Source organism: Larimichthys crocea, chromosome II (assembly GCF_000972845.2).
Source record: "Larimichthys crocea isolate SSNF chromosome II, L_crocea_2.0, whole genome shotgun sequence".
NCBI lineage: Eukaryota > Metazoa > Chordata > Actinopteri > Sciaenidae > Larimichthys > Larimichthys crocea.
The window spans coordinates 8,917,344-8,933,254 of record NC_040012.1 but is presented as its reverse complement, the minus strand read 5'-3'; the positions used below and the strand labels follow the sequence as shown (position 1 = coordinate 8,933,254).

Here is a 15,911-nt window from a genome sequence, read left to right as displayed (position 1 = left end):
ACAGAGACAGCCTGATTCTACCTGGCGTGTTCTTCTGGGAGTTTCCTTTGTCTCTGCATGTGGAACATGAGATCTCCACCGTTCACATATTCAATAACGAAGAACAGTCTGCAGAAAGAAGCAAAGTTTATTTCTATATATCCTATATTAATTTATTTTTTTTAAACTGACATACCCCAATTCCAATCCTACAAAAACTAAGAAAATAGCGCAGGAAGGGAGACTGGATTAGACACGATCTGCTATCAACAACATCAGGTGTCAAGAATTTTATGTAAAGAGGTGTTTCGATGATCTGTAGCTTAGTATAGTCAGGTAGCTCCTCAATCCATGTGACTTTTATTTATTCATGAGGAGCAACACCCGATCACATTCACACCTGGAAGCTGCCCAGTACAACCACAGTCTGACCTGCTGGCCACTGAGCAGCACCAGTGGAGCGGTTGCGGGTTAAGGGGCCTTGCTTGAGGAAACATCAGTGGTGGTAATGAGGGAAGGGCCAAGCGCTGCCTTCTCCACACAGATTTATCCTGCCGGACTGAAAACCTTCCAGCCATCAGCTCACTTCTCTAACCTTTGAGGCCAACACTGCTCAAATGTGATCAAACCACACCAACACATATCTGATGAAGCAGATTAGCGGAGCTACTGATTGATCTTGAATAATAATTCATCATCTGAATTAAGTGATGAATGTGTGATGATACTAAGAAATACTGTTGATAGGGATCTTCTCATAGTACGTGAGGAAACATCCTTTTGTAATGGTTTGCTGACAAACAACCTTTTTTGTCATCTGGGTATGACTTGTTATGGCAGGGTGTCTTTCTATAAGCAGTCACCCTACATAACATCCTTTAAACAACATTTTTAGATAATTTTGACATCAAAATCAGATTTTTTTTTCCCCCTCCTCCAAAATCTTGCCGCATTTCCCAATTCTTGAAGAAACCACATGACTCATACAGCAGAGATGCTCTCACCTGCTTTCTGTCTGAAAACAGGAGTGGAGGCCGACCAGGAAGGGATGATTAGAGGCCTGCTCGAATACGTGCTTTTCTGTTTGGACCCAATCAATGTCCTGGAAGATGAACAGACACAAAAAAAACACACACACACACAAGTACATCAGAGATCATTCTGACATGGTACCCTTGAACTTATAAAAGCTGAATAAGCGCGATGCATGATCGACCATCCTCTACAGATAAAGGGTCGCTCGTGTGGGCAGCGGCGGGAGAAGAAAAAGGGCTGAGCCAGTAGAAGCAGGAGCTGGTCTTCATCGATGGTTGGATGATAATATGTCTGGACACGGATGCTGCTCACACTGGCAGGGCAGGGACAGCACAACACTTCACCATTGATCGAGAGGCACTTGTCAATTTGTCAATCACGTTAAGTGCGTCTAATCAAGGCTAACTACTCCCGTTGCCTCTGGCTGTGCTGCTACATGTGTACGTCGAGATCAATTGTTGATGACATGATGGTTTATCTACGCCTTCTTAGAAAGAATGATGGCTTGGTAGACGGTCTGTCAACTCGACTCAAAGTGTTTCAGACAAGATACACAAGATGGATGTTCAATCACATGAGACAAACGCTCATTGTGCTATTAATAAGAGCTCCCATTGATTGTGCTTACTGTATTAATTATGCATGGCGGTGACAGAGGACTGATGACTTCAGTGTTAACTAACCTTCTCACATCTCAATGGATGGAGGTGCTATGGTCACACGACTTTAAAGAGACAGTTATTGTGCATTCACATGCACCACCTATAAATCACTTGTTTCACTTTTAAATAAAGGTACATTCAGACAGGATCAGGCGCTGTGGCTGATGGTTGTGCAGCAGTGGGTGGGGGGGTGGAGCTTTGTCTGTTTGTGCTGAACTCTGTGAAACGATCAGGAAATAATATTCATGATTAACCAGCTTTATTGAGCCCAGTGTTTCTTCACTCTCATTCACGACCAGTGCTCTTTCTCTCGCTCTTAAACCATCGGACACAAACCAAATTAAACTTCTTCATGTATTTTACGGCGTAAATTGGGAGTCACACTCCGATTTAGAAGCTGGTTCATGAAATAAACAAAACCAGAACACAACAGGTAGAATATCAGAGTTTAGTCCATGAATCCATCTGGATAGTTTCAGTTTCAGAGACATTTCAGACTGACTGTGGAGGTTTGACCGGTCTGATCGGTGGACGCAACTAGACATAATTTTTCCCAAAAGTTCAATCTGGCTCAACTTCTCCGCCACTGTGTTTTTTGCCAGACACCTCTGCAGCCTGCACCACCCTGGCCAAAACGCACTATCCCCACTCAAATTAATGGAAAACCTGCGTTTTCACCGCAGCACCGGATCCTGTCTCAACACGCCCGAAGAAATATTATACGAAACATCTAAAGCTGAAGTGATTAGTTGATTAATTGATAAGTTGGATCAACGTTAAGAAATATTTTGATGGTTGATTAATAGTTTAAATTGTTTTTAAAGACTCTTTCTCTGGTTCCTGCCTCTCTAGTGTAAGGAATTATTGTTTTATATCATTGTGAATTAAATATCTTTTTTGGACAAAACACGACATTTGAAGATGTCCTCTTGGGTGTTGGAGGCAGAGGTAGGCATTTTCACAAATTTATAATATTTAACAGTTTAAAAATAAATCAATTGATTATCCCATGGTGAAAATAACTGCAGATAGTTCTTTTACATTTGCAGTGGAAACAGTAGTTTAAATTAAAATAAAATAAGAATCTTTGATCTTGGGCTGAGGGGAATTGATTTCAACAAACCTTCAAATTGCATGTCTAGGTATAAAAAAATGCAAAAAGTTTCTTTTTATGGAGTTAATGCTTTATAACTAGGGATGGAGTTCGATGGCATATTACTGAATGTGAATCCAGTTCAGAATCCTCTCATCAAATCTTTTTGGGTAGTTTGTTTGAGTTTTTAACAATGTGCTCTTTTTTTATTTATTTTCCTCAGCATCACACCTTAAATGAGGTGCCAATTAAATCAGAAAGAAAGGCTGCAGGGCTTTCACCACATATTTTATCACTCCTCTGCGACATCCATTAACCCTGTCGTGACTCATTTCTCATTTTGCTGTGAAGGAAAACAGGCTTTGCTCTTCATTGGGAAGCAGCACAAGCTGTTAGAAGCGTGAGTAAAAACAAGTATGAATTCTACTTTTATCACTGAGCAAATATGAACTAATTAAACGGGTCTCGGAATACAGTGAACATTTGCTCTTCAAGTTATTAAATAAGTCACAAGCTCTTACTTTAACATGATTGTACTGTAGATAAATACTGGAGCACCAGATCTGTGAGTAATTTGCTGCTGTATGTCACAGTAGTTTTGTTGACTTTGCTGAAGTGTATCGGTTAAGTCATAATACAGCCATGTTTTAAGTTAAGGCGGTCTGCCGTGTTCAGTCAGTCAGTCTTGTTAGCACGTGTTCGTATACCTCACCAGCTTTTGTTTCTTTGCAGACGCCTGTAGTGTCAGAAAGAGGCAAAAGAGACAAGCTAAGAAAGATTGTGAATGTAAGGTTCGATAAGGGACTCGCCGTGGAGCTTAATGCGTTTGGGTATTTCACCCACATCTGAACCCATCCCTAATAATTATAACTCCATAAAAAGTCACTGTCACTGCAAAGGCTGAACATTGTGACTCTGATGGTGCGTCGTTCGTCAGCGTTGTTTACCTCGTCGTCGTTGACCAGCTCCTTCTTCACCACCTTCATGGCGTAGATGCGCTCCGTCTTCTTCAGCTGCACCAGCAGCACCTTGGCGTAGCTGCCTCTTCCGATCACCCTCAGCAGATCGAAGTCTGCTAGGCCCAGGCTGGAAGGCGATTTCCCCGTGTCTCTCCTCGCCTGTTGAAGGGCGGTTAACACAGAGACAAACAACAACATAAGTCAACTCTGAGACAATTAGTCATTCAACACTTGAGTCCATCAACCTTTCCAGAGGTTTTCAATAAACTATCGATGAAGCTGGTGATTTAGTTTGTTCGACTGATTTCCTACGGGTGGTTTCTAAATGACCAGCACCACCTTTTTACAGTAAATCTTTGTGATGACTTTCATGCCTGTAAATATAATCACGCTGCCTCCAGTAGATTAAGCACTTGCTGTATTAGTCCTACTTGTCGGTAAACCTCGCTCCCACCTTCATCAGTTCCTCACCTATCTATCTTTCTCTCTCCTCTCCTGTAATCTGTTCTGTAGTGAACCGTTTCCACTACCTATCCATCTAACCTCTCTTCACGTGACAACCCCCATCCCTAGAGTCAAACATGGACCCGTAGATAAGATCATTTGGCTTGCCCCTCTTTTATCTCCGTCTATCTGTGTCCAACTCGATCCATTCTTTTCCCATCTTTGGCTCCCCAGCTCGGTCCAACAACCTCACCCCCTCCTCCAACCCCAAACTACATCCCTGGCCATTAATCAGCCTCTGGTGTTAAGAGCTGTGATAAAAGGTTACTTTATTAGCTCCACCAAAGGAAATCAATACCCACAGCACTGCAAGGGTGCCTACGTCTGCACGCTCTCTATATCACACATGCACAGCAGGTTGAAGAAGGATCACCAGAATGTACACGACGGCAAGCAGACAAAATACTGCTTCCATTTCCAGGTGATCTTATTCTTTCTTCCTCCTCTCGCACACACACAGTGCTGACTTGTCTCTCTGAATAAACATATAGATACACATATATCCATCTAGACAACATGACAGCTTGACAGACTATGTGTCACACATCAACGGTGTTTGAAAAGATTTTCTCTCACCTCTTTCTCCTCTCCATCGTAAGGCAAGCTTTCTCTGGAGTCTTTATTCTGGGGGCCTGAGAAAAAGAGAGAGGAGAAAGTGACAGACAGACAGAAGGAGAGGGGGAGGCAGGAAAGGGAAAAAAAAAATAGGAGATGAGAAAAAGTGGAAAAAGTAGGTGAGAGACAGTCACACGCTTTGTTCACAGCCCTGCAGTGCCAGAGTAATTTCGCTCTGCTTGCTTAGAAAAGAAAACACCCATTTGTGTGTTGAACAATGCAGAAGATTTGACTCTATTTTGTAGATACATGCAGAGAAGAAACACATCTTTTCATATCATCAAGTCATCATTTCAAAACAGGGCTTCAACAAAAGATATCTGCATCCTACTGTTTGCATGGCTGCACCCCAATACTTCTTCCCAGGTGGCCCTGGGAAGTATTTATAGCAGAGGGAGTTTCAACCGCCTCGCTAACAATAGCAACAACGATCCTAAGCTCTCTCATACCAGTCAGCCTCTCAACCACCTGACTAGACTTAAGTCTGGTGCTGAAGGTAAACCCCAAATGTGGCTGACCAACTTGTAATCTGGGTGGCCGCTGCTATATTAATGCAACAAAGGTCCCCAGCTGGAATCGAACCGGTAACATTGGAGTTATTTCGGGAACTTTGTCATCACCAGGTTACCAGGATGGACCACGTTTTTAAAGATATTCAGTCCTATACCTGTGCAATATAACTGATGTGGTCCTGAAGAAAGATAATTACTTTACCTCAAATCCCCTCTATGCAATGTTTTTTTACTTGTATTTGTATAAAGACAATAAAAAAATAAAGTAAAAAAAATGATGTTTGTAATCTGTTTTCAAAGATTTACATCTTCTAAATAGATGACTAAGCTTTGGGGTTAGAGCCACACACAAGCCGGGAAAGACAGACAGGTTCGGTCTCTTTATGTGGTGTGTCGGCAAACAAAAATAAGAGATGTCAGCTGCCTTATCTGTTAGGAACGGTGGGCAAAAGCTGCAGGCAGTGAGTCGAGTTAGGTCTTGATATTGACCGTGAAATCAGGGAAAATGTATAAACTTGGACTGATGTGCATAAAATCAACCGAAGCCTTTAATTCAATGAACTTTATCTTCATTTATGTGCCTCTGAATCAATGCTAGTTTATGTTGTGTACAATGTTTTGGACTTCTCATTACCATTTTGGAAACATTTTTGTTACCTGGCTGTTCAGTGGGGTCTAATGGACTCGATGGTGGGCCGGGCATCATTGGTTCCTAGACAACAACAACATCCACCATTAAGTATAAACAGAATACATGTATGAATCATGAATGTAAAAGATCTACTTTATGCCTTCCCACTAATGAGTATGACATTTGTCACCTGGATCATCTGTCTGCCACACTCCACTGTGACCAGCTTATGACACTTCTTGTGCACCAGAAGTTTGCAGTTGATGCATTTGTAGCCTTGTCGTCCCAGACCCCAGATACGATCCGCACAGATGGCGCAGTGGGCTCGCTGCTCGGGAGGGCAGACGGAGAGAGAGAGAGAAATCATCGTTACAAACGAGCACTGATTATATTCCAGGAGATGACACCGATGCTGTGATGGCTCCTGAAACATTCAGGCCTGCAGGTCTCGAATCAGCCGATCGTTCTGTGTCACCACCGTCGATCAATACAGAGACAAATCACTGAAGGGCAGTGGATGTCTCCTTTAAACACACATGCAGGGACTAAGCTTTTAAATGGGCACTGTATTTAGGTTTTACTTGCAACACAACAGATATTACACACGAGATACATAACATTAAACATATAGTACATGAGTGAAGGGCAAAAACAAAACTCAGTGCGTCTCACCCTGTTAAAGCGTTTTGCCTGAAAGGCATGACCACTGGCATAGTAAAGTTTCCTCCAGCGCCGGGCTCCACGCCGATATATCGATTCTGTGAAAAGACAAAAAGAAGAAATGCTTTACCTGCGTTTCATTTATGTAGAACTTTTTTATCTCAACCTCAATTTGCTATTTTCTCCCACATTAGGAAAGAAGACCTACCGGCCAATCAAGATTAAGATTTCCTACAGTTTGAAGCTTCTAAGGATGAAATATGAAGCTGGGCTCGACAAAAGGGTTGATACGATTTTGAGTTCATTTCACATACACATACACTGTAGAAACAGTTTTCTGCTTTGAATCAGTAGTCAGATATTTTTAAAACAATCTATTTTTTAATCACCTCAAAGATCTTTTGAGTCGCTCCTACTGATACCTTTTCAAGCAATATTTACAAGAGAAGTAACAGAGAAGACCAGAATCTCTGAGACCAAACTGCCCACTTCTTTCCATAAAGTCCTAACATGAGGGCACGTGCAGAAAATGTGAGCATGGTCTGCTGAAACCGATCCATACTCCCTCCAGCAGGAGAGCTGAGGATTACTAAATTTGGGTTTTTACTTGCGGGTAACATGTCAAATGAAATCCCTCCAAAACAGAAAGAAACTGCGCCATTGATATAATTTATGCAGTGGATGTAGAAAAAAAAACGATTGCCGTTAAGTGCCTCAAATTTAAAATGTAAATGAAATATAGGTTTCTTTGAGACTCTGGCTGACAAATCAGATAAAATGAAAAAAGGAAATGGTTTAACTTACTGTCTTCGCCTGGACAGGGCATGCCAGGTTTCTCTGGTACACATGGGAAAACTGGGAAGGGGGAAAAATAAGAACATTTCATCTTAAAGGAAACAAGTCTGATGCTGTTTGTGTGTTTTTTCACTCACTCTCATCGCCTCAAGCGATTCGTGATGAAATTCACTCATGTTGTTTTCATGATGGTGCAAGCGTGTTTGTGCGTGTGCGCAACATACGGTGAAGTGTAGAAAGACGCAATATTAAAGAAGCCATCACAGATTATTTGTGTGTGTGTGGGGGTGTGAGAGAGACAGATTGAGCTAGACTGGGGGGAGTGTGAGTCAGAGGCGAGGCGTGGGCTACAGCCGACAAGCTCGTTAATGAGCAGACCTGGCGACCCCCCTGCGGCACCGTCACATCCTCCCCTCCCCCCGCTTTCGTTCATCCTCATGCCGTGGCGCTGGCATCCACTGTACTCTTGACCCCTCACCTCTGATTTGATTAAAACTTTACATTAACCACACAGCCCCTGTCCCCGCTACCCCCCCAGGTTACATGCTACACACAGAGCCTGTCAATCAAATGTTCCATATCACTCTACGTATACGACCCTCCACCCCCCGCCCCTCGCTCCCCAACCTGCGTCTGCGTTTAGCCCTGACCTCCAGATTCATGAAGTTGCACAACTATTTGTCAAGAATGCCGAGCGCAGACGAGGATGTGAAGTAGCTCCAGGGCTCTCAGACAGACGTCGACAGCGGAAGTAATGTTGTTTTCACAGGTCAGTGCAGTGTGAACCATATGTTTGGATGCCTCTTTGTCTGCGTTCAGATTTAAAGAGAAAGGCACAGAGAGATTTTAAAAAGGAGAGATAACAGCATGAGCCACGAGTCATCAGAGACAGGAATGTTTAGATTTGTGGTGAACCAAATCTGACAGGGGGGTCGTAATATTTGTAGTATTGACAATAATCATGTATAATATACAACAAAGCAGCTCATCTTTCTGTCCTAACTTTGCACTTCGCACTCAAACATGTGGCGATAATACACTTTAAAGGTCCAGTGTGCAGGATTTAGTGGCACCTAGTGGTGCAACCAAATGAATACTCCTTGAATTAATTCACAGAGTATTCATTTGTCTTAAGTTCAATGATACTGAATAAATTCACCCTCTCTTTCCAAGCATGTAGAAGAAAAAAAAATCACACTAAAAGTCCAATATCTACATCAGTGTTTAGTTTGTCTGTTTGCAGTTCAACATGGTGAACTCGATGGAAGAGTACCCGCTCTCACTGTAGCTATAAAAAGGTTCATTTCAAGACAACAAAAACACAAAGATTCTTTCAGGTTATTATACACTAATGAAAACATACAAAAGAATATTGTATTTCAATCCTGCCAATAAATCTTACACACTGGACATTTTATCCTGTTTGTTGATGTTCCAAGTAATAACTAATAACAGTACAAGGAGTGTAATTCATTTAATAAAATAATAAAAGTTAAAGATGAATTTGACTGATTATCTTCAACTTTTAAAACTGTCTAAAGATATGACGATAACATTGTTATTGTGAATTCTTTTGGCCGAGATAATCATATAGTGAAAATCTGAAAGTGGCCGTCGTAGTGTGTAATTTACATTTTTGTGACCTGACATTATGAAAGAAAAAAAAAAGAGCAATACACGTTTTTATAAATCAGTGGGATCATTTTGCCGTTCTAACAAACGGCGTGAGTGTCTTCAACTCTGAATACATAATGACAATTATAGCTGCATTTTAATTGCACAATAATTCTTTAATTCCCTGAGGGATACCTGACAGTAACGATGCTTTTACACTCTTATTTCATCACTGCAGCTCAGCGGAACACGAGGTGACTTTGTGATGATAATTGGAAATAGTTTAATGAATTAGTTTCCATGATTATAAATGCAACATGGCAGATTTATCAGGTATTAATTACCTTTGTTCTCCTCTCCATTTTGGCAGCAGGAACAACTTTGACTTTTATGTGAATCACATTTTTATAACAGTTTGTTCATCATGAAATCTTTCTTGAAGCTTCGTTTTGATATTTGGAAATCATCTCCAGCCTTTCCAGCTTTTTGTTCTACTTCTAATGATGTGATTTTAGTGTAGACGTTTCACCTTGTTAACACTTTTTGCTGTCATCATAACCATTTCTTTCCTGCAGGTATCACGTTTCATTTCAAATCAAATTAGGCCTTTGTAGTTTTGTAATTAACAGCTCCGCCTCTCGCACATGAACGTGCTCAGAGCTGGATACCAATGCTGGGCTCCGTGAAACCAGGTAACCCCAAGAGCAGCAGGTGAAGTTGAAAGTGTTTTCACTGGAATGTTATTTCCTGGATGCATTTCCTGACCAATCTTGTTTATATCAGTCTGATATGTCGCCACGTTGATTCATGTAGTGCACACATGCATCCATGATAAGTTACAAGCTAAAATGTGACACAGGATAGTACGTGGAAGTAAAATGAACGGTTCAAAAACACTACAATCGTGGAATACGAGGAAGAAAAGTGCAGATCAGGAGTATCAGTTTTCTACCAAATGAGCTTTGGTTCTTGAACAACAGTCAACAATAAATAATCTTATTAGGAATAAACCTGCCTCCTGCTTAAACAGTCCATAATTGAACAGGATCGGGTGGTATGTGGTGTAAAAAGTTTAAGAAACACTGATTTATATGGAACATGATGCCATGAACTGATAATTTAAGGAAAAACTGAATGTAAACACGTCTGAACTGCTGCTGACGAATGTTTCTGTTGCATTTGTACTGTAAGATGTTATGTACAGGGCTGAAAACACAATGGAAATAAAAAAAAATGATGCTGCCATCATTCCCAAATTAATATTTGGGAATGATGGCTATATCATATCGTAAAATATTTTACTACTGTGCATCTGAGTATAAAATGTAAGCATCAATTTAATTATATGAAAACATTTTGCATCATTACTTATAATATTAGCAGTAGAGAGTAGATTAATTATACTGGCTGGAAACAGTCAAGTTTGGTTAATCCGTGCTGGCCCCGCTCAGGCCTGACGTCTGGTATACTGTAGCTCAATGACCAGAAATAGAAAATACAGTAATGCTGCCAACTTGTAAGATCATAAAAAAATGAACAGAGAGGAGAGTACGACTAGTCCAGTCGTGGAGTAGAAAGTCAAAGATAACGGGCGTCTCATCAGGACCTCTTACTGACCGAGCTCCTGGTGTGAAGCAACATCTCACCGGTCGCAGGGCACGATAACATCCTGTGAGTTACATCTCAAAACTGTATACGTTATATTTTAAATACTGCCTGTGCGAGGAGCCTTACCGTGGATAATGAGCTCGGAGTCTTTGTTGAGTTCGTAGAGACGCAGAGCTTCTTCCAACTCCAGCTGAGACGACACGGTGCAGGGGTCACCTAAAAGCAGAGGGGACACCAGATATCAATCACGCAAGAAACCAGGTTAGTGGGAGAAATGAGGTGATGGACGGCAATCATCCTTACATCCTCTGCTCTAACCTTGTTTCTATAAAACCTATATTTACTTTGAATTGATTTTTTCTTCCATGATATACTTCAGTGAAGAACCAAAGCTGTCAGAGGGCGAGTATACCACGGAGAAAACATATTTCACTTTGTCTGAAGTGTACAAATATTCCACTGTTCATGCAAACAGACTTCAGTTTCATTTTAGTCAGACTTCCTTTATGACTTTCATTATTTGTGATACAAGAAGAGCTGCTTGCTTCTCTGCTTAATTGGTTAATTCAGTATCTCTCTGGGCACATCACTGCTTGTTACAGTGTAAGGTGGTGTACGTGTCCATGACCATGTGTCCAAAGTCAAATTATCTTCCCAGATGTCAATCCCTTGTGTGATAAATGTAAGACAGGTGAGGCCTCACACCTCATACTCCACGTGTTTTGGACATGTCCCAGCCTGAAAAAATACTGGAGACGTTTTCCAAACCTTGTCCTTCATTTTCATTTTGAACTAGAGCCTTTTTTGGCACCACAGGAGAGCACGACATGCGCCTAACTCCAACCAATTGCTGCACACTGTCCTTTGCCACTCTCTTGGCTATAGGCGTGCAATACTAAGACACTACCCACGCTCGCTGGTTAGGAGACGTTACATCCTGTCTAGACCTCGAAAAGAGCCACTCTCAGTCTGTAACTCAGACATAAAAGTTTAAGAAAGCGTGGGGACTTTCCCTCAAATACTTCAGTCAAATTAAAAAATATGTTCCTCTTTCTTCTTCCTCTTTCTCTTTTGTTTTTTTGTTTGTCTTTCTGTCAGTTATACAGTCTGTAACAGTGAATGTCTAAACACAACCTCTATTAATTTAACTTTATTTGCTTATCCTGCTCTTCTAAATTCACCCTGCAATACCTTGGCTATATACTTACTCTGTGAAATTGTTTTATATGTTTCACAGTCTGCAAAGACATTTGTGTAGATGTGATTAAAGTTCAATAAAAAATATCTGAGAGGGAAAAAAACTACACATTGTTGACTTTTGCACTGTAGGTTGGACAAATTAAGACATCCGTGGATGTGTGTTATCAAGTTTTTTGTTAGAATAACTCATTAGGCGTTTGTATTTGTGCAGACACCTCGGACAACTCTGATCCTTGAAGAACTTTTTATATTTCATAGGTGAACATGTTAAAACCCTGTTAGAAATCCAATGAGGGCAACCAAGTTTCTCATTTGCATGACATTTTAAAAAATCAGGTAATTACAGAAAATCGACAACAGCCAGGTTACTTTTAAATGCACGGAACAACAAAACAAGCAAGGACAAAGTAGAGACAATTAAGCCGTACATATACTGTATTTCCAGTTCCCAAAGCGAAAGGTTACGGGAGTAAAAGGTGAATTATACAGTAGGGCAGCATGACATTTTAAAAAAACAAACTTGTCAAACACTTTCAAATGCGATATGAATTGCAATAAATGAACTTTAAGTAAACACTGAAAAAACACGTGGGTGTAAGTGAGAACGCGACAGACTGCGGCAGTCGATGTTGCCATTTCACATACTTTTAATTGTACAGGCTTATTTGTACACTGATCAATCTAAGTCAATAATTAAAATACCACTCAGACGCAGATCTAATTATTTCCCTATCACTAACAGATACAGTCAGGTGTTGGCGTGACACGCTTGGAGAGGCAGCGCGAGCCAACTCTACCTAACTAATCAAAGTTCTACAAACCGCTGAGTTTATAAATAGCTCGAGAACAGAAACTATGACACATAGTGTAAGATAACAGATATAGAAAACAGACATAGAAACTAGTGGGAGGACTGCGACAAACATCATGTCAAAGGGAACATTGGTGCCCTACGCCATACGGTTTTATCTTTACTCCATCGCTCCGGTTTCAGGAGGTGTTAATTTGTTTAGTGTGACATTAAAGAGAATGTGAATATGAACTGCCCTCATGTCAGTAAATTCAGTATTATGGATAGTCCCTTTAACTTAGCAGCTTTTATTTATTTTTTCCGGGTTCGGTTTGGGGTAAGGGAGCACATTTTTCTCATGAGTACCAATCCTACGGGTGGTTCTCGGACAAAACCTGGATTTTTGAGGCTGCTGCCAATATCAATATTTAAGTTATGAGAATCTGATACTGATAAACTGACACAAACGCATATAAAACAAAAAAAATTTGGATTAATAAATACTTTAGAATTTGTATGTACTGGGCTAAACATTTTGCAGTTAAAATGGACAAACTATCTAATGATCAAATAAAACTTTCTGTATTAGGTGATGGAGAAGATAGATAGGAAATAGATAACAACATAATGGATGGATAAGATGGATTGTAAGTACAAAAGCACGTCTGGAGAAAACAAGTTGCTGCACGGCCACATATTTGCTTGAATAAATGTTAATTTTTTTCTCTCCTCATGTCTTTGCTGCAGGAGCAGACCGAGGTCCAAATCATCCGTCAAGAAGCCAAGAATTACAGCTGTCCCTGGTGATGAGGACAAATAATCAAAACGTGTCGATGAGGCCGATAGGTGAATGTGTGAGCATGTGACTAATAGACGAGATGTGTGTCTGATCTTTCACGTCTTCTAATTCTACGTTTTGAGTGGTAATCATCTGTAGAGTGACATTTGCGGCCTCAATCGCAGTTTACAAATGTATTTTTCGACAAATTTTTCTCTCCCTCTCCACTCTACCGATGATGTCACGCACTCTAGCTCTTGAACATTCTTCCAATACACACTCAATTATTTTCATTAGTGATTAAGCTGTTAATTATTTTCAATCAATCCCATCACCACTTCCTGAAGCTCAGTAGCAGGAAAGCAGGAATGTTTGGCATTTTTGTTGGACAAAAAACTGATTAATAATGTATTTATTATCCCGACAGTGGTACAAACAGTTTAGATGTTCATTAAAAGCTGCAGCTTGCATTTACATTAGTTATAACTCAACATTATATAAACACAAGAAGATAAAATACAGTAGTTGCAGCATTTCTCTTATAGAAAAAGTCACTTTTAATACGCAGCAGATCACACCTGTTGGTGGTGTTTCAGCCTCAGTTCAAATCATCTTTTTCTAATTACTGTGATAATGATATGACACTGTAAAGCTCTGTGTATATATGTGGTTTCCATACTTCTCCACTGAGTACTTCATTACGACCATCAAGCAGCTTTTCGTTCTCAGACAGGCTAATGACTCCCGTGATTGTATGTGGGTGGCGACCAGTGCGAGCTGACCTGAGTCTAATGAGTTTGGGCAGGCTGACCTTATCCTGAGCAAAGCGATGTGACGGCTCCATCTTTCCTATGACACCATTACTGCTGCCTGACTAACCGGTAGACAACAACAAGGAGTAGGACGGGAGGGGGGAGTTGAGGGGCTCTACTCGATCTTGACTGACAGGAAAAGACTTACAGTCAAGTAACGAGGCAGCGTGTGCTTGTGCGAGCATGTCTTCATGTTAACACGTGGCAAATTTAGCCAGCGGCCTCAAAATGTGTTTAATCTACTTGATGCAGTCGCGTGTAAACATGACCTGAATTTGTTTTGGAGACAAACGCTGCAGATGGTAGGAAGGAAGTGAAGCATAGAGGGGAAAGGAGACATACCTTCCTCGTCGATCCACTTCATGGTGAAGAGTTGGTCGTTGTCCATGGAGCACATGTCCTTCACCTCCCCGTACAGACCCTCGTATGAGATGGACGGCTCAAAATGAGTGATCATGATGTCCCTGCAGAGAAGACACAAAGCATTTTATTTGACTTTTGTCCAGTTTCGCATTCATTCAGTCACAACAGACACAAGCAGCGACCTCCTGTGGCTGTGAAGTTAAGTCAGCGCATAAGTGCCAAAAACTGTGCTTCCTCTAGTGGCCACTTGAGGCTGGATGTTAAAATGGGGGCTTATGGGGGCTGTCACTGCACCTACCTGTCAATCAAAGCGGCCAGGCTCTTAATTCTGCTTTATGTCTTAATAAAATTTGAACAAGTGAGTTAAACAAAAATACACCCTCAGTACAGTTGTCATGAACGGGGAAATTATCTATAGAGACCAAAACAGTATTTTGTACCAGGCTGTAAACATGTTTATTTCTGCTGTGAAGTTGGACATTTTAACATGGGGACTTATGGAGATTGACTCATTCTGTAGCCAGCCTCAAGTGGACGTTTGAGGAACTGCAGTTTTAGGCACTTCGAGTGCTCTCATTCAAATAAAAAAGTATTTAAAAAGATAAAAACAGTCAACAAAAAAAAGTTTTGGAAAATCATTTTTTTCTGGAAACCTCCACAGGTAATGAATCTGATCTATTACTATGGACAGGTAAACGAAATTAAAGACACATGAGAGAATATTTGGTATTTGCTTGATCACTAATTGAATTAACACCCACTCCCTCGCTTTCAAAAGGAAACTCTAGAGAACGTCAGACTTTTGACGGGGAGAGAGAAAGAGGTGAGAGTGTGTCTCCCCACCACCACCTACCCTCAATCACTGCTGTGTGTGAGTCACAGTCTCGCAGTCTGTCACATTGTGTGTGCGTTCATCTGTACACCATGATGATTGTGGGTGTGAGAAACAGAGCAAAAAAAAAAAATAAAAAGTGAGAAAGACTGAAAGAGTGAGGGAGTGAGCCACGAGCTAAAAGTCGAATGAATCACAGGTGACGGTGGTTACAGTCGAATTGTGACCGCTTCGGTTAAGGCTCACCGGCCACCGCTGCTCTCCATCAATTCCTGGAAAGCAGTCAATAAAAGAAAAACCTGAACTCTTGGCTTAGCGCTCTTAATCAACAAGTACATCACTCTTTTCCTCCTCAGAGACACGGGATAAGGAGCGTAGCGGTGGGTGACCGAGAGCATCTATCCCTGTAGATAGGATCATTGTCCCTCATCATTTCATGGCTTAGGATTGATGTCGCCAGCTCCCGCAG

General features: G+C 41.0%; 1 protein-coding gene across 1 annotated transcript in view; it reads right to left on the bottom strand.

Moving 5' to 3' along the window:
• The window catches only part of prkci (protein kinase C, iota), a 33,372-nt gene that overhangs the window by 8,572 nt on the left and 8,889 nt on the right, over positions 1 to 15,911 (bottom strand). The window contains exons 2-11 of the mRNA XM_010739988.3: positions 14,590 to 14,711; positions 10,794 to 10,883; positions 7,455 to 7,505; positions 6,663 to 6,748; positions 6,181 to 6,318; positions 6,017 to 6,071; positions 4,809 to 4,864; positions 3,717 to 3,887; positions 984 to 1,081; positions 22 to 108 (exon numbers count right to left, since the gene is read on the bottom strand). Coding sequence (XP_010738290.1) covers positions 22 to 108; positions 984 to 1,081; positions 3,717 to 3,887; positions 4,809 to 4,864; positions 6,017 to 6,071; positions 6,181 to 6,318; positions 6,663 to 6,748; positions 7,455 to 7,505; positions 10,794 to 10,883; positions 14,590 to 14,711 — 954 coding nt within the window. The remainder of the gene's footprint in view (positions 1 to 21; positions 109 to 983; positions 1,082 to 3,716; positions 3,888 to 4,808; positions 4,865 to 6,016; positions 6,072 to 6,180; positions 6,319 to 6,662; positions 6,749 to 7,454; positions 7,506 to 10,793; positions 10,884 to 14,589; positions 14,712 to 15,911) is intronic.